The following is a 25,217-nucleotide window of genomic DNA, read 5'->3' as shown; positions in this document are numbered from 1 at the left end:
CTTTCAAGTTTTTATTTAAAATTCTACATTTTAGTTGGGAGCCACATCACTAGCCACAGAATCACAAATGCCTACAGTGGCACAGCCAACATACTGCAGACACAAGAAGTGAAACGAAAAGTGGTGGGGGAAGATCACAGGGAGCAGTTCAGGTTCTTCCAAAAGAAATGTCCTGGCTTTTTTGTTGGAACAAACTTTGATACCGTGACAACGGAATCAGAGAGCAAAGAAACACAGTCTGTTGTAATTCAAGACATTGTTTTTCCTTCTTTTTAGAAAAAAAAAACAAACACAATACATTATAATACAAATAAATAAAACAGAAAACACAAAGGTAAATTCCAAAACCCACCTCTAGGATCTTAAAAAGGCAACAGCCAACTATTTCTTGGATGCAGCCTAAACTTCTCTTACCTGCAAATTTTCAATATACTTAGAAGTCCTATTTAGTGTATCAGACTTAGGGAACAAGATGTATTACATTTAGGCCTCCTTTTTTTCCATCCAGTATTTTCATCTTCAAACCCCCACCTCAGTTTTTTCCACCAAATTGCCTGCTGTTGGTTTAACAAAGGTCAGCTCAGACTTATACTTTCCCTTCACTTTCAGAGCCTCCATCTTCATTCTCACAGTCCTCCACAAGGTCTTCACGCTCCTGTGTCTTCTCTTCCTCCTCCTCCTCTTCCTCCTCCTCATCTCCAAAAGTCTCTTCTTGCATTGTAGTAAAAGTGAAAGACCTGGCAGCAACTTGTGCAGCCAGACCAGATGTGAAGTTTAAATCTGTTGATATGTGGAGCTGGGCCAGCCTATGCTTGATTTTTGAATGCAATGCATCCTTAGAGGGAGACACTGAAACCTCTACTCCATCCATATCACTTGGCTTGAGTTCTTCAACTTCCCCTTCATGCTGATAACACGTTCTTTCTTCAGCCCCTGTAGAAATACCTTTGTCAGTAGTACTGTCTTTGTTTTCCTCCATCTCAGGATCTTCATACAAATATTCTGTCCTGCTTTTATCAGCAGCGTTCACCTTTGGATTAGAGTCTTTTTCTTCAGATTTATCACAACTTTGGCTGCAGTCCTGCTTTTCTGTATCTGAATTCATATGTGATTCCAAATTATTTAGTAGCTTCAGCGGTTCTACAGGAGACAAGGGTTTCACTGCAGCTTAAAAAGGGGGAAAAAAATGAAATGATAACTAAAAGCAAGCTGCTATACATAAATAATTTATTTGTGTTTGAAAAGATGCAAGATTGTAGAGGTCAAAATAGACTAAAAAATAAAATCAAAACAACAGTAACAAAAAACACAATCAAAGAAAACTTAAAATAAACCAGTGTTTTCTAATCACAGAGCTGAAATAAAATGTGATAGCTACTTTCTTGGAACTGTTCCTTAAAATCTGTGACATAAAAAGAGAGCACAAAATTCATGACGTTTAAAAGTGGCATCAAACACAGATGATGCATTCAATATTAAAGTAAAAACCAAGTAGAATTACTGCACTGTATACAGATTTGAACTGTCTTTGTTTTAAACAACAGTTTACCTAATCCAATAAAGACAGCTGGTACATGAAAAAGTCCTTATATGCAATATCTGATCTCATACATCACAACATATAAATACAACACAGATTCATACAGTCAGGTAAGGTGTCCTCACAAATAAAGTGTGGTTTAATTTAGCCTCTCTTGAAGTTAGTAGCAGCAGCGAGTCCCATTGCCAGCAACGGGATGCTTGCCAGGAAGTCTCTCCTCCCAGTGTTAAGGGTTAGTATAACTCGGTACAATCACTTCTTGAAGAACAGACGTCTTTCTTTTTAAGAAAATGATATAATGTCCATTTCCAAGTAACAGATTCCCTAAACTGCAGTAGCTCCATTAGAGTAGCAGCACGAACATAAATGAGAGCGGCAACAGCAGATTCCCAAGTGGCATTTCCCTTTCTAATTCCATTCTGACTTTACCCCTGTAAGCAGAGATGAAAATAACTCTGGGAAATACACAAACTTTTCACGGGAAACAAAATTTACGGTATTAGGATTTTTCCATCGCATCCTATTTCAGTAATATTTACTTTAGCTAGCTGAAGGCAGGCACATCATTCTGGTTGTCACATTGATAATTATTGTCATTAGCACACTGAAAGACTGTGGCTTCGAATTTCTATTGTATTGTTTGTTTTAAAACCTTAGATACCGAAGGAGCACTGCACCAGACTCATCTCAATTGTTAACAAGATAGTTCTTTCCCCATCTTGTAAAAAACATGCTGCTGCTTATTTCTGCCCATTTGCTTGAAGAGGCAGGAATATGCACAGTAATCTTATCATTTGGGAGCAAACTTGCTGCCTACTTCCTCCAAAGAATACTTCCAAAGCCACAATTTCTTGAAAAATAGACAGACACTTCAGATTGGTAGCTGGCCAATTTGCTGATTAGTTAATAAGCAAGGTGGAATTAATCAATTCTCAGAGTGTAGCTTTCCAAATCTGAGAAACAGCTGTATAAGAACTGTTGTATGGACAAGGTGGGAGAAGGGGAAACAGCTGGGTACAATGCAACCACTGACAGAATGAACTTTTTCGGGGGGAGAGCTTAGGGGAAAGGCTAGAAGTGATTTTGCACCCAAAGAAAGTTGTTTTACAATGTTTGACAAATGAAAACGAAACCACTAACAGCTTCACAGACCTCTTCTAAAGCACATCCATTTTACTGTCTCAAAGGATGCCGAAGGACCAAAAATACAAGCTCACTTACACTCCAGTAAATTACCTACTGCCCAGACTGTAAGCAGTATTACCATGACGGGCAAATTTGCTTTAGTCTGGTACTCTGCTAAGATGATGTTTTTCTTCTGGAACCCAACCTATCATCTCCAGTTGACTCCATGCTGTGTTCTTTAGACATACCGACTTGTCTGGAGCTGACCTCATTTATGTGGAAACCCTTACCAGCCCCTCCTTCAATGAGCCAAAAACCTTAACAAATCAGAATAGCTTGCTGGGTGCCTTGACCAACAGATTAAAGCCTTTGAATATTTCAGGATCTTTATTCACAATAATCACAAGTTAGGAGAACACAGGATTTCTGGAATACAGTAGTCCTGTAAAAGCAAGATTTAAGAGGGCTATGGAAAAGTATGATATTATGGCCATCTATTGGCTTGGGCCAATGGAGACAAGAATATGAACCTTCCTGGGTTTCAATCTTCAAGATAAAGCAAGCCACAAATGTGGAAAGCACAGCTCAAAAATGTTTCTTTAAGGAATGACTCGTGCATATGGATAAATTAAAGTCTGCAGTAGTAATATGCCAGGGCCCATTATGTCATATTTAACTGACTTGTGTTTCTTTTAAACAAATAATGAAGAAATTCCTTAAAAACCAGTAGAAGACGTTATGTCTGCTGTCCACATCACATCTTTCAGATTAGACACATGCAGTCTCTGAGCCAAAAGGAGACAATATTAATTACTTTCATGAACCACCCTCACGTTTTCCAGTTTTGTACAGGATGGAAGCAATCAATGATTAGTCCTAGGCAGCTGGACGAAATCACACTTTCCTCCCTCCCCACCACTGAATCCCAAAACAATGTAATAGCTATACATGGAAAGGAAAGAAACCAACATGAGCCCCAAAGGCTTTCAGGTGAACAGTTACTGAAGATTGCAGGAGTCAGCTGACTCTTTAGAGCTATGGCCATAGATGCCCTGAGGATATACTGATGGGGACAGGTATCAGCTGCTTATCTAGATAAGGAAATATTCTATGCAAGCTCTCCTAACAAGAATTCTTTCTGCAACAGTCACTAGGTCTGTCAAGACTTGAACTGGAGGTAGGATTCCTTCCTTCTCCCTTCAACAGGGAGGAAATGAAGAGTTTTATGTGAAGAGTTGTGTGGTGTCGCATCTAACACCAGAAGGGTAAAACAGAAATCCTGTTCTTGAGCAGATTCCGATGCAATCTGATGTCTTTTTTTCTAAAAATCAACTAGAAGAGAAGTCAATACCAATGGCCAAGTGATTTCTTTTACCATAGTTGTAGCTAAAAGTTGTGAAGAACAGATATTTTTGTGGGTTTGATGTCAAAAGAAACAGTCTCATAAAAAGGTATGGTCTTTACTATGTGTTCCCACTAAATTATTGAAAGATGCAATCCATGGTCTTTTTTTCTGGTAGACACGGGCAGAGGCAGAATCCTTGGATATGTTGCCAGACTTTAGGGTTGTTTTTCATAACACAGAACATGAAATTTTTAGAGTGCTTTTCTTAGCCTGTCTTTAAGAAGAATGATCATTCCTTCCTCTTAAAGATAATAAATCAAACAGCTCAAGCAGTGAAAGGAATCAAGTTGTATCCATTCTTATTGCTGGAACAGAGACAGATTGTGTTGTTGAGGCAAGAGAAACTTTAATATTCCTGCCTTCAAGTGCAAGTGGATGGAGCTACCCAGCAGTCCTCAGAGTTAGTAAAGGCTAGTTTGGAAGAACTCTCCTTATTAGGTTTGTGGTTTGGTGGTTTTTTTGAAAACATATTCTGTATACTTATTCTCTCATGGAAACAAAAGCCAGTCTTACTCTTTTATGAGCCTTTAATATTTCAAAGTCTAGCTCTTCACTTCAACCTATTTATTTTTGTTAGTTTGGGATAATTTCTGATGGTTTCTTTACATTCTGAAAAGTAATTTATTTATGCACCCTGATTAAAATTCGTATTTACTGGAAAGCCATGAAGGAAAGTCAGTTCAGCCTGCGTGTTTATAGCCTGACAGTTCTCTTCATGCTGTCTTAATAGTTTGTATGTTTAATATTTTAGCTCAATATTTTGTTTAGAGCCAAATTCCCATTTCTTTGAGTTCTTTTCAATATATAGTAAAATGATTGCCACAAGTAATATAAAGAGAGAGATGGAATAGCAAAATAAGGCCATACAGGTCTATCAAAGACACTACTATAGCTAAGCACTGTCTGAATTCTAACATAGTCAGAAGTTGATGGTAAACAGACACCTACCCTTTCTTAGAAAAGCATTATTTTTCAAAAGCAATGCTTACCATGGTCGCTGAATAGCAGCTGTTTCCATTTCTGTCTTTCTATTTCTGAAGCTTTAAATCCCAGTACAGATTTCAATTCTTGTAACACCCTCTTAGATTCCTGTCTTTCTCGTTCTTGTCTGTCTCTCTCTTCCTGGGAAAAGCAGTAAAAATCTTCCCTTTTGTATTCGTTCTCCATATCTGAATAATCAACATATGCTTCCAATTCCTAAAGAAAGGAAGAAAGAAAGAAAGAAAGAAGAATTTTGACCTTCACTGTCAGTGTAGACCATGTCCTACAATCTGATGCATGATTAAGTGATCTCAACACAAGCCAATCACAGTAATAGGACGGAGCCCTGTTTGAGCAGAGCCAGTGGATCTGACACTGCCCTCAGTTGTATTTGTATAATTTTGGTGCAAGTCCACTCATTGAAAGTTAACATTACTGCAGTCACCTAAGATTTACTTTCATACACAAGTATGATCAAGTGATATACCTTGAAAACGGGAGTCTGTTTCCCCATTATTACATGTGGAAATAAGCAATGATGATGCGAGTTTTTTGTGTGTGTGTTTTGGTTTTTTTTTTTCTAATTTACACCATAAGCAATTCTTCCTCAGTCAGGCATCTTGCTAATTTAACTTACGTAAATCCTTATTAAGAGCATGTTGAGAACAGAAAACTCCTCCTCCAATTTTAACTATATTGGCTTACAAGCATGAAAAAAACACAGCTCCATTTATGTTATAACAGACAGACAGTAAAGTTATTAGTCCCAGCTCTTTGATATGGAAAAAAATCTAGAGAGAATACATGTGGGGTAGGCTTGGGAGAAGGCGAGGGAGGGACAGAGCAGAGCATGGGTGTTCAATTTGCTTTCAGAATGTATCTGCCACCCAGTTCTGGCATGGAGGAGGCCAGCCTCTCTTCAAGACAGCCCAACCATCACACACAAGTTCCCGAAACAACACAAAACTGTTCTGTTTTAGGTATCCAAAAATGCAGAGATTACTCAAACTGAAGACGGGCTGTTTTGTTCTGGAACTTGTCCCTTTTGCAGCTGTGTCAGTTCATCTAACAATATGCAAGTAGAATTCTATTTTATATACCGCCTTTTAGCAATTCACATTTTTTTCTATATTACTCTGACTTGTGCTGTTGCTCAAGAAGTGAATGCTAGTGCTCCTTTTTCCATGCTCCCCATGGAACAGCAAAAGGAATATACATATTTTTTTTCTGTAAGTCCAATTACGAAATGGCACTGGCTACCTACTTGATCTGTCTTGGCAAGACAAGAAGGTCACTGCACAAGCAACTGAAAAAGGAATGGATACAGCAAACAAGCCCCAATTATTATTTTAAATGGTCCTATTTTTTTTTACCTGCTCTTCAGGGATTGGATCTTTGTTTTCTATGTATATGGCAGGCTGTGTTAAAGGTACTGTAGTACGCTGTAGGTTGTCACAGGAAACTTCAAGTTTGCCTTTAGGGGGAAAGGAGAAAAGGGATTAAAAAAAAGAAAAAGACTGAGTATTGAATGATGTTTTTGACTCACTTGGGCAGGGCCCAGGCATTTTCATTAGGCAGGATTGGCACACATGAAAAAAAATGGTGAGAAGGCTGGTTAGAATACATTGAAACACTGTGATAGGGAGCACTTAAATAGCTATTTTGATGTAAGCTGGGTCTGATGAAACTCATCTTGAAATACTTCAACTAAAAAATCTCAAAATTTTTATAGACTTTGAAAACCTGCAGATGGCAAGAAAAATTGGTAAAACCAGAAAAGAGACGTGGAACCCAAGTTTAAAAAGAGAAGTAAAATAGTAAAATTATAGGCAAATCAGCTTCAAATCATTGGAAAATACTGGAAGAAATAATCAAGCAAAATTTACAGGAAGCTATTTGGAAAGTAGCAAGGCGATAAGTGACAGCCAGTGTGGGTTTGTTGAGAATAGATGATGTCAAATCACTCCAATTTCATTTTCCAGTGCAGTAACAGGTCTTACGAATAGAAAGAAGCCAAAGACATTCTGCATTTTGTTTTCAGTATGGCTTCTGACACGGTGTCACAACATACTCATAAGTAAAATGCATAGGCCAGGAGAAGTTGCTATTAGGTGCATAGGACAGTCTCTTGGATAAGCAGGGTGTAGTTACCATTTTCAGACGGGAACAATATATTGAGTGAGGATTTGTCTCAAGTCCAATACTCTTTAATACTTCCAATGGGTGAAAGAAAAGTGTTTCAGCTCATTAAATCTGCTGACATTGGGATAATCTGCAAGGATACTGAAGGGCACAATTAGAATTGAAAATAATACTGGAAAATCAGAGATACAGCTCAGGAAGAATTGGATTTCAGATACAGCAGTTTGCTGACAGTGGCTGCAAATTTTTGTGCTTTGGAATAGTCAAAGGCACAAATATATGACAACTGACTGGGCAGCGCCACTGAGAAAAAGACGTGAGGAGCCTAGTGGTCAACTATACCCTGCTGCAAGCAAAAAGCCAAACTACATACTAGTGCATATAAACAACAGCACTGACTGTTAGACACATGAAATTACATTTCTACTCTGGCACTGATCAGGCTGTGGATGGAACATAGTGCCCAGTCTGGGGCTCTTTCATTCAATAATATTGTGGACCAGCTAGAGGGAGTCTGGAGGAAAACAGTGGAAATTATCAGAGGACTAAATAAAGTATAGTCGTCAGGGAAGAGTTGAAGGATACAGAGTCATGGAGAGAAGATAGAAACATATTAACTGTCTTCAAAAATGTAAGAGCTATAAAGAGGAAATGGATTTCCATTGTGGGTGGATCAAAAGTACCACTTTTAAATTGCAGCACGAGATATTTATATTCAGTAATAACTTTCTATTGGTAATGGAGTTAAATGCTGGAACAGATGCCTGGAAATACTGTAAAATGTCTCTAAAGAGAGGTTTTTAGGAACTGGTAAACAACATTTACTCACAAACACTAATTTATCCTTGAGAAGGGAAATGGGCTGGATGACCTCACCAAGCCCCACCTATCCCTATTTTCAGTTTCTAATGTACACATTGAATACTTAGGAATGGTGTTCTGAAAGTAGGCAGTTCACATTAATTACAATTTTAGTGGTGCTCAGTTACCTGCTTTTGCAAACAAGGGAAATATGTAACTCCCTAGTTGCCTGGGCTGAGCTAAAGATTTGACATTCCAGAAGTATCTAAATGCAAAGTTTAAAAGAAAGGTGAAGCATGTAGTGAAATTTGAAGTAAATGGAAAATTGACATGAGATACTTATTTCATAAATATCAAGCCCCCTTATCCAGTGCATAACTCTGCCTTGTAATAAAAATATTTTAATAATAATGACAGCAACAATAGAAATACACTCCTGAAGGTATGACGAAAAATTTGGAAGAGTATATGGAAGTTACCAATTACCTGCCAAATCAGAGGAGTAAAACAGCTGCTCTAATATGTACAGACTGCTCTGTTTGCCACCTATATGGGATGATACCATTGCTAAGGATATGCTTCAAGATCATGAAAGTGTTTAACTCAAACTGCTGCTGCTTTAGTCACTCTCCAGTGAGTCAAAGAACTGCAAGATCCAGGAGCTTGCAGCAGAGTACTATGGCGTTGCTCTTATAAATATGTAAAATAGTTGGATACATTTGCAAAGATAGAGACAGTTTGAAAGGAAAAAAGGATGGAATTTAAACAGTTTGAGGGATATTGTTTCAAAGATAATTAAAACAACACTGTAACTAGCCATAAAGGAAATTCCATTCTGCAAAATTAGCAGCAGACTACTACACGCTTAAATTATCAAGGCCTTAAGTGGTAAATCAGTTTTATCAGTGATAAAAAAAGGTGAAAGAAGAAAAAGAATATGGCTGAATGTCTAGAATCAACTCATGTTGGAAATGAGCAAAGATCTACAACGCAGATCAATCATAGGTAGGTCTATCATTGCCCAATGAATTTAAGTAGAGGTCATAGAATCATAGAATCGTTTAGGTTGGAAAAGACCTTTAAGATCATCCAGTCCAACCATTAACCTAACACTACCAAGTCCACCACTAAACCAGTTAAGGGTACAGTAGCAATTTCATGTTTCCTGGCTTGGTGGCTGGATTATTTTTTAACGAAGTAAAACGAGAATCATTAAGATTGGAAAGGACCTCTAAGATCATCATTCCATTCATCAACCCAACACCACCATGCCCACTAAACCATGTCCCAAAATGCCACGTCTACCTGTTTTTTGAACACTTCCAGGGATGGTGACTCCACCACCTCTCTGGGCAGCCTGTTCCAATGCTTGACTACCCTTTCCGTGAAGAAATTTTTCCTAATATCCAATCTAAACCTCCCCTGGCACAGCTTGAGGCCATTTCCTCTTGTCCTATCGCTAACTACTTGGGAGAAGAGACCAACACCCACCTCCCTACAACCTCCTTTCAGGTAGTTGTAGAGAGCGATAAGGTCTCCCCTCAGCCTCCTCTTCTCCAGACTAAACAACCCCAGTTCCCTCAGCTGCTCCTCATAAGGCCTGTGCTCCAGACCCTTCACCAGCCTTGTTGCCCTTCTCTGGACACGCTCCAGCACCTCAATGTCTTTCTTGTATTGAGGGGCCCAAAACTGGACACAGTATTCCAGGTGCAGCCTCACCAGCACCAAGTACAGGGGCACAGTCACCTCCCTGCTCCTGCTGGCCACACTACTCCTGATACAAGCCAGGATGCAGTTGGTCTTCTTGGCCACCTGGGCACACTGCTGGTTCATGTTCAGCTGGCTGTCAACCAGCACCCCCAGGTCCTTTTCGGCCAGGCAGCTTTCCAGCCACTCTTCCCCTCACCTTGAGGTGAATCCCCCTCAAGGTGCTAAAGCCCCACTTGCTCTCAGGCTGTTCTGTATCTGACAGGATCAGTGACTAATGGCACTGGTTCTAGAAATACACCAAGTCCTGTAAACAAAGAAACCAAACAGCATACACTAAAGTATCACCACCCATGAAAGGCTGATGGGAGTGTATGAATGTTCAATCAGTCAGACTTAAAGGCTTTGCTTTGACAGAGTTTGACACAATGAACTATTTAATGTAGCTGTAAGAAACCTGCTCTGACACAGAATTTAGGGCAAGAAGCATGCAGTGCTTGCTGAAGGAGGCTCATCTCTCATCTGTTTATATAGAAAACAAAGATACGCAAAACTGCTCTGAAAATAAGTGATAGGCAGCTACATAGGATGCCACAGCTAGCACAGCCCACCGTTCAAAACCGTTCCTTAATGGTTGGAAACTTTCAACTCCTGGTGCAACAGCAGCACTCTGATGCTGGATGGACCAATGAGTTCCCAGTTTCTCCTCTCCGTGGAGCAACATGGGCCCTTTGCTGCTGCAACTGCTGAGCTGACTTCTACTTCTCATGGAAGGAAACCTTCCCATGCTGAGAGTGGTAGGAACCAAGAAGGACAAGCAAAGATGCATTTTTGCTCAGTATATAAACATGGTTAGTATGAAACCCAAGCAAAAATTTAAATACTGGATACATTTTGTATTTATAGATGAAGAAGCAAGAAAGGGTTATTTTGTTTAAATACCAAGCACAATTATGAGATACTGCTAAAAACATTTAACAAATATATACGGCTTTTATGTGATGAAGTATTTCTTCTCAAAACTGGGTCTAAGCCATCAGAAACAGCTATCTCTTCAACAGTGTTCATAACTGACATTGAAAACAGTATTCCCACTGCTCTACTGGTTGAACTAGTTAGTTGAACTAAACATCTATTGCAGCAAAAGTACTGGGCATGCACTTAGACACAATGTTCTACTACCATGGGGTTCTCGCTACAGCTCTTGTCAAAAGATTCATTTGGTTTTGGATAATAGTGCATAAAGACAAAAGAAAGATGTGCTTAGCTGCTGTATTATTTCAGCAGGAAGGTATCTTCCAAAGAACTTTCAGGAAGCGCTGAAAAAAACCTGAGATAATTTAATGAAGTAATTCACATAATCATGACTGACAGACCAGCTGTTAAGATTTGTAGAAAGACAGCAGAAGAATTAGACTTGATTTCATGCACAGCTTGAAAAGGTCAACTCACAGAAGCTGGACTGCTTAGAAATATATCAGGAAAGTCAAATGTAGTCAGATAAAAATAGTTTTCGATGACCAACATAATTTAAAAGTAGCTCCTGTGGAGTAATTCAGTAAACTTGTTGCAAAATAGATTCGACCCCAGCACATTTCCTGGAAAGTCACTGGGCAAAAGTGAAAGTGAAGGATTTTTATATTTTTTATTTCCCATGCAATCCTCCCTTCTAGATCACATACTAGGTTATTTTTGTACTGAACTTTAAAAGGAAGCAAGTTATAATAAAAGTGCCTGCTGTGAAATTTATACACAAAGTAAAAATAAAACTAAAATAACTAAAAACACTATGGCATGCAGCCTAGAAAGAACATTTAAAGAAAGGGGAAAAAAAAGATCAATAGAACTGCTGGTTGTGGAAGGAATCAACAAAACACAACAGGCTAGCACATGCAGATGTATCAGACTACATCTAATATCCTCATAGGTTATTTTACGCAGCACTGAGAGGGAAGTTGCAAGACTAGACTATCAGACAAAGTACACACAAATTTGGTTATACCGTGTCTGGACCTGCACAGAGCCTGCGTTAAGCCTCCCAGTGCTCCCGGTTCTAATGTAAGCATGAACAAGGTCAGCTTGCACACCGCTAGGCCCACAGCAATATTCATCCATCTACTGGATATCCCACCCATATATCATTAAAAGCTTAGCTCACTACAAATTTGGGTTTCTGTAGGTAACTGGCTGATACCCCAAGTCATAATTTTCCTAATGCAGTCTCCATTACCAGCATTTTTCAGATGCTGGGCTGTGCCTTCCTAGGACAGTAAAAAAGGTCCTGGAAAAAAGAAAGATTAGAAATTATAGGTTCAACTCCATGTCAGGAGAGCATAATTTATCTAGGCCATTATTTAAGCTAGTTGTGATTCACAAGGAGAGCAGCATGGGCAGTGCAGGTCACTACGGAGAGGGACATAAGGCAAAACATTGGGATATGCTGCTCAGTATGACTTTCAAGCACACACAAGATTAGGTCACTCTCTCTGAGACAGCAGGTAAATGGGTATTATATGCTCAATACATCCTCTACAATTTAAAATGTTCCAGGAAACGTCATTGCCAAGAAAGTTTCATGACAACGCTGTTGTAATTTCAATTAACTATGTAATTTTTATGCAGTAAATAAATTAAAATCTCAGGGATGATTCATCAAAATCCTACCCCTACACATGTGATTCACCAACCAAAGGCAAAAAGTCACTATTAATCTACACCTGGAAATGTAACAATCTGAATCCACAGGTCTAACAGACTGAGTTAACATGTTTACATTTTTTGCGGAAACAAAAGCTTCAAGGTCATCACAATGAAAAAGTTTGACATATGTATATAGTTTTTTCAAAGTGTATGGTTGTAACACCTTCTTCAGCTAAAATTCTGATACACGGGCTGAATGCCGTCTTTGATCCATTTGACCATTCCATCTCTAAGGTGTATCCCATTAGCTGCCAAATTAATCTCTCACATTTACCTTTTTTATTTGGGTTTCTTCCACTCATTTTTTCCACCTGAGAAATGGCTTCTTCCCAACAGCTGTTGCTTGCCTGGATGTGAGGCTGAATAAACTTTAGTTTTTGTTCCAGAACCTGATGGGCTTCTGTTGTCAACTCTGGTGTCTCCTTAGTGCTAACAAGTTTTTCAAGTTCATCCTCAAGAATTATTACCCTAAGTGATGAGGAGATGAACAGAAATAAGAAATAATAAATATTTAACTTCACCATTACTTCAAGTATTTCATTTTAATATCCTGTTATTTTCTTCAAGTTTTAAGAATCTAACTCAGCCAACTCCTCAAAGATGGCCCAAAATTTTTAAAATAAGATATTTTTCTCCACATCAAAACACATTGCTCACCTGCATTCATTATAGTAATTCTTATATGTAAGATTAAAGGAGTAGGACGGTTTCAACTATTTCACCAAGGCAGTGACGAATCTTTAAAAATATTTACTAGGTAGTTACTATGAGCTGAACTTTCTTATAAAGCATTTGGTATGTTGCAAAATCAATGAAAGATAAGTATGTTTTCAGAGTTTTTCCAGGGAGCGACAAAAGCGAGGCAAGATCTTAATGCACTGGTAAGCTTTGATTTTTTCACCAGATACTTAAAGAATAATGAAGAAACAATATCAGATTCCATATTGAACCAAGGATCTTTGACCCCATACTATGTGAAGATATGCCTATACATATGTGCCTTTTTGTTTTTAATCTGGGATACAAGCTGACAACCCAAAGAACTCAAGTCCAAAGCCTTCTTCCTACAGGCATATTCTCTTAGTTCATGTGTAAACTTACTCATTGAGCAGTGCCTTGAGATGAAGCTGCAAGCTGCGTACCGCTGTCTGAAGACTGTTCAGCTCTCTTGACTTCTGCTTTGTTCTGGTTGGCCGTTCAAAACCCGACTGATGCTGAGTTTCAAAGTACCGATAAAATTCATAGCTTCGCTTAAGCTCCTCTAAGCAGGCAGCATGTGTATGAGGTAGGCCTTGAGTCACATCAGACAAGATATGATGAGGCAGCCGTTCAGGAGAGACCAAGGGCTTGGGGGACGCGTTGGCTGGGGAGAGGAGCAGAACCAGCCTCCTGAAGAATTCTGAACTCTGCCCTACCCAGAGCTGAAAGAGGACCTGCAAAACAGGGTAGGGTTAGCTCTGTGCACCTGGGAAGACAGCCAGCCTCCAAAGTAAATGTACACATACACCACGGGAAAACATTCCTTGGCCAGCAACAGGAACTTTGAAAAACTGTGAAAATCCGCTGAATGTTTTTGGAGGGTATCCCAGACCATGTGAGGTTCGGATCTTGTGAACCTTAGGTGGCTGTTAATTCTTTGATGAAGGATATTATCTGCAATTATGCTCAGGAGGTTGTCAGAGGCCTAAAAACTCATATTCAGGCAGTTTGATTATTTGCTATAATCTCCACATACCCTGCAGCTCATAAAAGGCTGCCAAATTCCCGTGGCAGCAAAGACATTTTTCCCTTTATAATGCCAAGCGATCATTTCTATGATTCAACTACTGCACTGCCCCACACCCAACCTTGAAACATGAGTCTAATTGCACTGTATGTCAACAAAAAACATTCTACATCTGAAGAAAGCTGGGCTGCTAACTTAGATTTTTTTTCAGCCAAAGTGAGAGATTTCACCAATACCACTAAGGAGGGAAAGGCTTGTAAGAAATAAATCAATTCATGATGTTATATACGGTACAAAAGAGGTCAGTCCATCTGGGAGCAAGGAAACCCACAATTTCAATTTCTTGAGAACCTCCACTTCCAATGAAATGAAAAGAACTGTTTTCTTAGTTTAGAGAAGACTGTTGGCTCAGTAGACCATGACAGAACAGCAGCATCTTAAATCTCTAAAATGAGAAGGAAAGGTTATGACACTTTTCTCTGCAATACTGGCCCTTATTAAAAGGGATCAACTGTAGGTGGCTATGAGGTATAGCCTGAAACCTGTTCTCAAGCATTCCAGACCGAAGAAGACAAAGTAATTACTCATCATGCTTCTGTCCACCTCCCTTAGCTACAGAATAGGACTAATAATTTACTTGTTCTGAGATTTTGGATCTACAGGATTTGAAATAACATATTTACATCTTTGTACTCATACTACTATGGACAAGTAGCAGTTTTTTCCAGTCAGCAGTCAATCAAAAGCAGAACATTCAGCATAGTAACACAAAAAATTAAATGCCTTCAGATAGATGTGGTCTGATATACCCCAAGGGTATATCAAAAATACTTGAATCATATGCAAACTGATAAAATATTCCAAAGGGAAAAAGAAAAAATATCTCAATTTACAAACGATGGTTATGAGAAGAAAGAACACAGAATTATATTAAATAAATTTTGGGCACACATGCAAGACTGTGATTTGGCTGGGTGCTAAAATAAAAAGCAAACAAATGGCCAGCAATCACCCAAGTGTCTCTGAAGGTGTGGTGCCCTGGACAGAAAGTCAAGAGCGCATGCTATATATAATACACACAAAAGACCAATCCCTTCCACCAGACATAAGGCAAAAACAGTGAAAAAGTAGCACACAAAAGTAGTGGGCTTCAGGAATTGATAATAATTATGCAAAACCTACCTGAATAAAGACACAACAATGAGAGAAAAGGAAATTCCAGATGTATTTAGGGTTGCAAATACCTTGCTCTGCCAATGATTTCTGATGATTTTTACTGACACTTTAACTTCACCCAAAACATCCAACTAGCTCTCAGCTTGAATCGGTATTTTTTCTTAAGCCAAAAATTTTCACTCTTTAAATTGGTTTTGTTCAAGGACAAGGTAGCCAAGAGACACAGGCTACATTTGTCATATGGCCTAGACATGGGCTTGAATGAAAATTAAAATATTAACCAAATCTGGATATATGTCTGTAGTCTAGCTGCATTTTAATATAAAGACAAGTTCTCTCAAATTAAAAAAAAAACTGAACAGGACTGCACATAAATCCAGGGCTTGCAACACAAATATGTCCCAAGGTTATTGAAGTATATCTATTTTATTATCTATGCACGAATCTGTTTAGGACTGATTTATGTTAATTTAGCTTGGTTCAACTACACCACACCCAGCCTACATCACTGTCTGTTATGAGTTAATGTAAACTGAGATTTACGAGTTGTGAGCTTAACTGTACCCAGAAAGCATCCCAACCAGTTTAACTAACACATATTTCAGTTAAATTACTGCAAATTGCAGGTAAACAAAGACTTAGCTTACAAGCTTGGGCACCTCTGACTAGCTTCTTGTGCTTAAAAGGAACTGGGTAAATAAGTGGGCTTGCATGGTTGCAATTAGAACTTCAGCTAATGAAAAGGCAAGAAAAAAATCCCAAAAGCTTACATCTGATGTAGCTCTTAGCTTACAACTAATTAGACAAAGCCGAAAAGCTTAGCAATCACTATTACTGGTAACATTTACTGTCAGAACAAAAGAAGTCAAGGTCTAGGAATTAAGTGAATAAAATACAACAAGAGCCAACCCCATAGAAACACAGAAGTCACATAATAATGGAATTTTCCATTAAAAAAATAATGTTAAAAGGGACCTGCCTCAGCAGAGAGCCACTAGAGTGTAGAAGGTTTGCATTCAAATTAGATCTTCTCTCCAATTGCAAACATTGACTCATGCAAATTAAAAGTACCTAACATCTCAAAACAAAATAGATAAAAAGGCAATTATGTGGTTGTCATTCTGTTCAGTTAAACGTTTTTCAAAGATCAAAGAACCACACTGGCTCATGGCAGCAGGGGTCCAAGCTTATGATTTCTACTCCTCAGTCTAACTAAATGCAGCTATTCCCTTTGGCAATTACAACTAATTCATATCTTCTGATGTCTCTCTTTTTATTCAAGTCAAGAGATTAGCTAAAAAAGATGTAGGTACAAATCTGGAAATTATTTTATTCAGCTGGGATCAAGTAAAATCAGAGAGCAAAAAATAGTTTAAGGAGATGGATCAAGCTGATTGCAAAACACTGACTTGGATTTACATGATTTGCAGAAAAAAATCTTAATGTTGTATTGTGCAACTTCTCTTCAACTACATGCAAAAAGAAATCACCTACATGCCAATAAATGTAGAAACACACGAGATGAGACTGATTACATCTCCCCTCAGTTGACCGTGTTACTACAGGCTAGGATGTACAAGCCACAGGGCTTCAAGACAACTGAAAGACATTTTTAGCAGGAGCCTGCATGGATGCATATGTCCTTCTAGAAGAGGTTACCTTGAGCGCAGGCAAGCTGAAGCCATCGGTTAGATTGTGTGCCTCCTCTTCAGAGACCTGCTCTTCGCTCAGTCCCAGACCCAGCTCCTTAAAGGGGACGACACAGATGTAGCTGGTCACGTTGTCGCTCTCCGAGTTCAGAGGGTAGGTTTAGCTGGAGTTAAGGTGGTCAACAAAGGAACTTTTGCATTAAACACACAGAAAATGAAAACACACCCAATAAGGTTTCTTATTTCTGGCAATTTGTATGAAAGCACGTACATTCCACCCAAATCCACCTGAATCCTGCTTAATTGAAGGTTTTGCCATCCTTATTCGGAGCACAAGTTTTAAAGGCTCTTAGAAGGATGAGAGAGAAGACATTCACAAAACACCTACGTCTAAATACAAACACATAAAAAGAAACAAAACAGATTGATGAAAAATTTCTGCATTCCTTTCAAGTGAGGAAAATATCTTACCTTTAAATATTAAGTTTCAAAGAAGTAGCTCATGTCAATCTTAAACCGGAAATCAGATATTTAACCGAGGAAAGAGGAGAACAATTGTGCAATTTTAAGTTTCAAAGATAGCCTGTGTTATAGGCCAAACTCAGGATGATGGAAATTCCCTGCAAGTTCTGTCTGTGGAGGGACCACTCAGAGACCTCTACAATAACTGCTCTTTGACATTTCAGATAGTACCGTGAAGAACAGGAGTTCCCCCACTGTCATACCATTAATTTTTTTGATTATGTCACTGCAAAGCCACCATGATCTTGGCAGGAACAGCGGCGGACTGTTATCTACCAACGCTATTCAGCACATTTAAATTCTGAGTAGGAAAATGTACGCTTCCAGTCCTCAGAAATGCTTAAAAAGTAGTAAGCAAGCACAATGTAACTGATACCAGAAGACAGATAAAAATAATTCATAGACTAGGCAGCATTTATTTTAAAATAGCACTAATTTTAGGCTAACCTCATGCTGGGGAAGGGGGAGGAGGAACAGTTCAAGATTTCTGTACATTTTGGATGTCACAAAATAGTAAAATTCGCTTTAAAACAGAAACTTACAACTTACGGTCATAAGCACATTTGTTCCACAGAAATACATATATATAAAAATACAAAAATATTTGTAAAGCATTCAGGAATATAAGGCCTTAATTTAAACTATGGGGTTTTTTCATTTATATTTTGATTTACAAACTGAATGCTCTCATCTCTTGGGGCACATAAAGCCAATTAGAAGAACTTGTCTCTTGTCCAGCTAACATGTTTTCTGAGGAAGCTACAAGTTCCACCCGCTTTCACTCCCAAATTTTCCACATGCTAAATTCTCATAGGATTGAACTTGTAAAAGTGATTTGCTCAAGTAAATTTTTACCACTTGAGTAGAACAACATTGCATACAAAAAAAATATCGTGTCCAGGAAACAGCAATGCTAAGTGTCCAGGCTCTAAACAAACAAATACCTAATTTCTCCCCAAAGTCCAGGAAGAAAGAAGCCTATTAAGTGTTCAGACAAAAGCCTGCAATGCAAATTAATTAGGAACAGAATATTATTGTTGCCACCAGCAGCTGCCTCGCAAAAATGGTGTCTAGTCTAAGTTAACCTGACAGCATGCCCAGCAGATGGAGCACATGGGATGAGGATGGTAACTCCAGCAGAGATTGAGAAGTCAGGTCAAAACCCTTCAGGACCAGTTATCTCAGAGACTAATTATATTCCTTGTTAATCTTTTCCCGCAACAAGATATTTCCAACAGCATGGACACCATAAAAACCAGTTTGGACACACATGAATTTCTAAGTCATGCTAAAAAAATTGCCAGGCAATATCTCAAATGAGTGGGTTGACCAAAGGAGCCACTTATGGATACTATGGCTCCACTAGGGATTCCCAGTGGACTCCCGCACCTCCTGCTTTGCTGTCCTGTATTGTAGCCCTCCCACTCCCATTTCTATGTGACAGATGAAAGCAGAGAACTGATCCCCTGCCCCCATTAGCTTCCTAAGGACTTCAGAAAGTTTAAACACATACACACAAATATATACACAAACACACCTCCTTCATGCACTTTGCTCTAAAACACAAGTATTTTTAGTGCTAATGTTTTCCATTAAAGCCAAAATACAGTAACTAACATTAGGTTAGTTAAATTTTTCTATGTCTTGGTGAAAATATTTCATTCATCTGTTTAACTTGCATTCCTTATTAGCTTGGGAGAAGGCAAAGCTACATAATAATAGTCAAATCCAGAATAAAATACCTGTACAGTGAATGTCTAATCTCTGTCATGAGGCCAATCTTATTTACCTATAGAAAAGCAAGAACACTACTGCACCCCTATACGTAACAATTTAATATTCATACTTTACTCTTCAAAAGTACATTCCCATCTAAAGATCTAACAGGAGGGCCTCACAATATCCCTGAGAAATCCAAGCTGCTCTTTTATAAAATTCTCACCTGCTCTCCAGGCAGGAAGGGATGAGCTAAGCATGTGATGAACTGGCTGATCAAGGAAGAAAGATCGTACTGAAAAATGCCCAAGTATCTTTACTCAGACCTTCCAGCATCGGATTTCTGATGTAGGCTTTTATGACCCAAAGAGGGTACTACTTTTTGTTTAGCTTACTGTTTTCTTGTCTGAGCTTTCTCTTTCCCAAGTGAAAAGGTATGTGTTTTTCTAATATTTCATGATGCAATAACTAAATTTTTACAGAGGAGAAGGAATAATTTTTTACTAGATTTACTAGAGGAAATTTGCAAGTTTCCCTGAGCGCAGTGCATCTCAAAGACATAGGATGCATTTTACATCCATTCCACCTTAATGGGTTAAGATATCATTCAGTTTAAAATACTGCTATCCAACGTCTGTTTTTATAACACTAGTTATGCCTTTCCATCAGAGAATGACACCTTACACTTACAACAAAATTAAAGTTTTTTCAGTTTCTATGGTCCAACCTCCAGGTCCTACCTATCAATATAGTTCAATGGAAATGGAGTATCATACCATCTTGCACCAGCTGATGATGAGACTATTAACATCATCCAGTAACATAAGCTACAAAATTTCCTCCGCCCAGCTTGCATGTAATTAAATCAGTGAACAAACCATAGATTCCCATGACGCAGAAACCACAAGGCTCTTAGGTATAAAAATATTAAGCAACTAGCACGCCGACTGAAGTATTGCCTGATTTATTACACAATTCAATGGAGTATAGTGCAGAGGTTTGTTGAACTAGTAGTGACTGGTCTGCACATCCTGTGAACACTTGACCCAGAATGCCTAATTTCTTTCAGCTTTCAGCCTTGCATCCTGCTATACTCTTATCTTCCAGATTAAAAGAGAAATACTCTTCTCTCTTCTCCATTCTGACTTTTTCTTCTATGATTTTGAGCAATGTACTCTTGCCGATATGAACAAATCAGAATAAGAACAGCATGAAAAAATGCTGAATTGTTTCTGCAAGTACCCAAATGTCCCCTTATATAAAAAGTATGGAATACGACTTTCCATCTCATTAAATTACTGGTCCACCAAGTTTGGTACAAACACCTGGTATAAGGCTAAAGTATAATTGTATATTTTTGTATTTTACATGGGAACAAATTTTAGTCAGGACAGTATTAATTTATTCTACTCACTGAAGGCAGCTGTCTAGCTAAAAGGGGGCGCACTAGCCACAAGCAAATATTGCTGAATTTCTAGTTTTATTGAAGCGAGTAATGGTAACTTACCAAGTTTATGCAATTTGCATTGCCATGAATAAAACTGTGAATTAAGGTTTTTAATTCTCTGTAACAGGTTCATCAGACAGACCTCCCTCTAATGCATTTAAGATACACATTAACATAAAAGCCTATTTCGCTGCAGATATTTGGTAGGAGAAATAATACTGATGCCTATAAAATCTACACTTAATGGATTACCATAGATCAACATATCCCTTAACATTTAAGATGTTTTTACTTATTTTTTTTTACTTAGTCACTAGTTTATGTCTACAATTAAGATTAATACTTAGATTAGCCAATTTTTAAGACTCAGCCCAACAGTTACCAGTTCAGCCCCTCAAGTATATTTTCTTCCTTGTCTCTCTTGTAGTTATAACACAAAGCAAGTGGCTTAAGTTCAAAGCAGTTTCCCTTTGGCTTCCAATAGGATTAGTCGTACTGATTCAAAGTATGAATTTGATACTCTTCTCAGAAATAATCAAATACATTAAAGTATACATTTAGCAACCTACTTAAGATTACTAACAACAACAACAAATCTCTCAAGGCAGTGTAAAACAAAGCAACAATAAGCTTTGCAGTTTGCACTTGTTGACAAAATGAGATACAAATCTATAAATGTTTTTCAGATCAAACATTTCTCTATTTCACTGTATAGTTTTAAAGGTCTAGATTTAAAAGTATGAAAATTCACAGTAGAATTTAGCTTAGACGTATGTCTGTACAACATCATTCACTGAAAGACGACTTCTCAGAAAAAAAAAACCATTGAAATAGATTTTGCTTATTTCTGAACACTTTTTTGACTTAATATTACATACACGCAACCTGTTTTAGAACCATACAGTTCCTATAAGAGGCTGTTCGGCTGGTTTTGTTAAGCACATATGAATACATATTTTCAAAGTAGAGAAAATTATCAGTCCTTATTAAGCCATAAATGAGTAAATTGATCTTGTTGCAAATTAGTTTTGAAAGGGATATTCTGACATAGTAAGCTTGAAAAATAATTCAGCTACAGATATTTCTAGTAAGTTCTGAATATATAATATATATAAGAATTCTTATAAATATATAAGAATGTTTTAAATGAAAGCATAAATCAAAGCATACCTTTTACTACATTAGTAAATTTAATACCATTTTCTACAATACTTTAACCATTGTATCTAATAATAGACATGTCTCAGTTCAAGACATGTTTACCATAGCCTTAAGGCAACAATTATCTTCACTGCATTATAAACTTCAATCTCAGATTTCCAGGTTTATTATAAGAAACACAAGGATGAAGGAAAATAGGACATACTTCACATTATCATCCTTTCGTAGGCCTGTATACCACTCAGAAGGCCCAGTCACAGACTAGGACCTTATTTTGATAACTGGACATCACATAGAAAGGATCTCTGGAGTCAAAGGCTCACCACTGCTGTTGAATGATGAGTATCACGCCCATGTTGCAGTGTCAACTGAATACCATCAACCAAGGAAAGCAAACTGTAATGTGAAAGTTGATTTTCCCATTTATACGTGCATATAAATGTTTCCGTGAAATGCACACTCCGTGGTGTGCAAAGAAGTGCCTGTCCTATGTATTTGCTCACACTCTTGCAAAATTACTACTTCCTTATTCTTTAAAGAGAAAAATCACCCTGAAGAATGATCAGCCATCAGTTAAAATGGAACTAAGATTTGATCTTTAGTGTATTAGCTGGGAGATTCAATTTTTGTTGCCCTTGAGACCAGGAGGTGTTTTGCATATTACATTCCTACTGAAAATTGTTCCAAGCAAAAACAATTAAGTTTTCACTTGCCTAAATACAGAGATACATCTACTCTGCAACAAAAATACAAAGCAATATCCAGTAAACCAACAAAATCTTTATTTAAAAAGTATTATGACTAGCCAGGGAAAACAGGTTTTGGGGGTTTTTAATGTCATTATGTAATATTAATCCAAATTTTAAATATTTAAATGTTTCTCTAATATCTTTTTCTCTAATAAAAGCATTTTGTTTTGCTGTTGCCAGTGTAAATGACTAATAGTGCTACTGGATTCAGGTCTCTCACAATGCTCAGAAAAAGCAAATTTCAGATAGCAATTCATTAATTCATACTCAAATAACCTAGGGGAGTTAATGTCGAGAATATCTTCTGATTTTGTGCAAAGCAGAACTTACTAAAAAGAACTGTAAAAGTCAGAACTGGGATCTCATTTCCAGACTTTGGATGGAAGTTCCTTTCCTTTAATTTATCAACATTCCTTTCCTTCCATTTATCACCTCACTCCTTTATTTAATCTCTCCAGTTCCTCTTTCTCCTTGCAGTAGGCCAGATTTGTGCTAACAATCTGATGAGGGACAAGGGCATTAAAGTTGTCACCAGTGGCAGCTGTGAATGCTTTCGACATGAAGGAATCTTTGGCTCCTCCAGCATAAGAGTACTATTTAATTGCATGAGACACTGGAATCTATTTGAAAGATGCTCCTTGCCATCAATACCCATAGAATACACATAACGTTTCCAGGCATTCATGCTATGCAGGGTAAAATTCAAACTAAGGCAACTTGTAACTACCTTAAAGCTGCTCTTAATTATCCTGGTGGGGAGGAGGAATCCTTTACTCACCTGCCTTACATTTAAACTCCTTACTTTCAGTTTTCATGCACTGCAGAACTGGCCCAGCCTGCATCTCAGCTCACATGCTACCACTGTTTTTGCCACTACGTTCTGCACAAATATAATGCTTCTCTTTCCATTTGTCAAGAACGTACCTATATATACATGCAAATTCAGTAAATTTTTGGCCATTTATTTCTGCTGGTCCTTACTACTGTGATATCTGCATGATAATTTGGTATAATAGCATTTCCATCTTAACACTTTTCAAAGACAGATATAAATGTCAAATTATCCAAAGTAAACTAAACTTTATTCTCTCCCATTCTTTAATTTAAAAGCCGTTCCTTAAGTTTAGTAGTTACTGAACTAGTGGACAGTCTAATACACACCAATATTCCTTGAACCTGTAACTTCCCCAGCCACAGCAACAATCTACACATCTGTCATCACCACTGCTGGACTGACTTTCTTCATGCTGCAGGCTATTGGGGAAGGCCATGTTAACCAATCCTATTTTCAGATCTCTCTTCCCATGTTCTTAGAAGTGATTCTTGATTATTTCCAAGCTAGGTATCAGTTGCTCCTATCAACGTGTCTGAACCAGTCAGAGTATTTTTTTCTTTTTTTACATAGCAAATACACCTTATTCCTCAGGGCTAAGAGTGAAGTCTTGAGCCCAGAATGAGGATGCCTATCCCTACACAAGTTATTATTTTGCAAAGAAATAGTCATTTCCTTCAAAGTGAATGCATGCACTAGTAGCTTTGTGTGTGCCTCTGTGTGTGTACATGTCATATCTGTTTTATTTTTTGCTATAATAGAGGGTGAAGACATTGTTATTTCCTATATAGTACAGTAAGTACAATAAATAGAAAAAACCCTTGAAATGCTAATGCCATTAAAGAAAGTAGGCAATTCACCGAAGAAACACAGATAACACTTCACAAAATGGAATCTGAACAGTGTTCTGCTTTGATTCAGAGTAGAAACTCCTCGCTCTTAAATGTGCCTTTTGCCTAATGAATGTATTCAGAGTTTCACCCAGGTTATCTGAAACAGGAAATCAATTAACCTTTGAACAGGGGGATGTTGCGTGAAAGGCCACATTGTTCAAAGAGGGTATTTTGATGCAAGGGAAAAAGATGGCTAAGTGGAATTATAAAATAAAATACTGAAGGACTCTGAAATACATTATCAGTACTTTCATCAAAGGCATGGGTGTCAGTAACTGGGACAATGTTTTCAGTGCACAGAATCTTATCTCACACTGTACAGTACACAAAAAGAAAAAAATTTTAAGAATGTTCCAAACCAAGCATAAGCCCCAATTTACTACGCTACCTTTTCTTTATCTTATTTAGATAGGTAATTAGGTATTGTATGTTTCTAGACATACTAACTCTAAACATCAGTAGAATTACAGATAGATAACACGGAATACCTGAACTCGTGTTTTTTTACAAAAAGGATATTTTTTCAGCATGTATAGAGTAGCCAGTCTTGAAGCTCGAAAGTTGGCTCTGACAGATCGATAAACGGCTTTCCGGAGACCGATAAGATGCTGACTAGGATGCTGTCCAGCTTTATTAAATGGGCAAGCGGCACTGACCCTGTCAAGCAAACTTGAAAAGTAAAATGTGATACAACTGTACAGATGTCCTAAAGTATTTTTAAAAGACAGTACATCAGTTTTCTTATTCCATTACTTAGAAAACTTTTTCAAACCACTCAGTAACTATGAGAGAGAAAAAAAAAAATCTATCATATAAATTATATATTTAATCAAAATTTCAGATAAGCAGCCAGGATTCCTCAGTAGACAGCCTGATTCTAGTCTCATCTGAGCCATGGCAAAACTCCTGAGGACATTTGTTTTCTCCTAAGTTTTCCAAACTGGT

The 25,217-nt window shown here is 37.9% G+C and overlaps 1 protein-coding gene across 3 annotated transcripts in view; it reads right to left on the bottom strand.

Moving 5' to 3' along the window:
* Window positions 1-324: 324 nt before the first annotated feature.
* The window catches only part of VEZT (vezatin, adherens junctions transmembrane protein), a 59,340-nt gene continuing 34,447 nt past the window's right edge, over window positions 325-25,217 (bottom strand). For 2 of the 3 annotated variants that reach the window (XM_075705036.1, XM_075705048.1), the window contains 7 exons: window positions 24,792-24,941; window positions 16,963-17,110; window positions 13,503-13,834; window positions 12,676-12,869; window positions 6,425-6,525; window positions 5,060-5,267; window positions 325-1,167 (listed from right to left, as the gene is read on the bottom strand). In XM_075705036.1, coding sequence (XP_075561151.1) covers window positions 587-1,167; window positions 5,060-5,267; window positions 6,425-6,525; window positions 12,676-12,869; window positions 13,503-13,834; window positions 16,963-17,110; window positions 24,792-24,941 — 1,714 coding nt within the window. In that variant the 3' untranslated portion in view covers window positions 325-586. The remainder of the gene's footprint in view (window positions 1,168-5,059; window positions 5,268-6,424; window positions 6,526-12,675; window positions 12,870-13,502; window positions 13,835-16,962; window positions 17,111-24,791; window positions 24,942-25,217) is intronic. The other variant, XM_075705042.1, reaches the window with a different exon arrangement.

Source organism: Pelecanus crispus, chromosome 1 (genome assembly GCF_030463565.1).
Source record: "Pelecanus crispus isolate bPelCri1 chromosome 1, bPelCri1.pri, whole genome shotgun sequence".
Lineage (NCBI taxonomy): Eukaryota > Metazoa > Chordata > Aves > Pelecaniformes > Pelecanidae > Pelecanus > Pelecanus crispus.
Note: the sequence above shows the minus strand (reverse complement) of the source record. Positions and strands in the feature narration are given on the sequence as shown.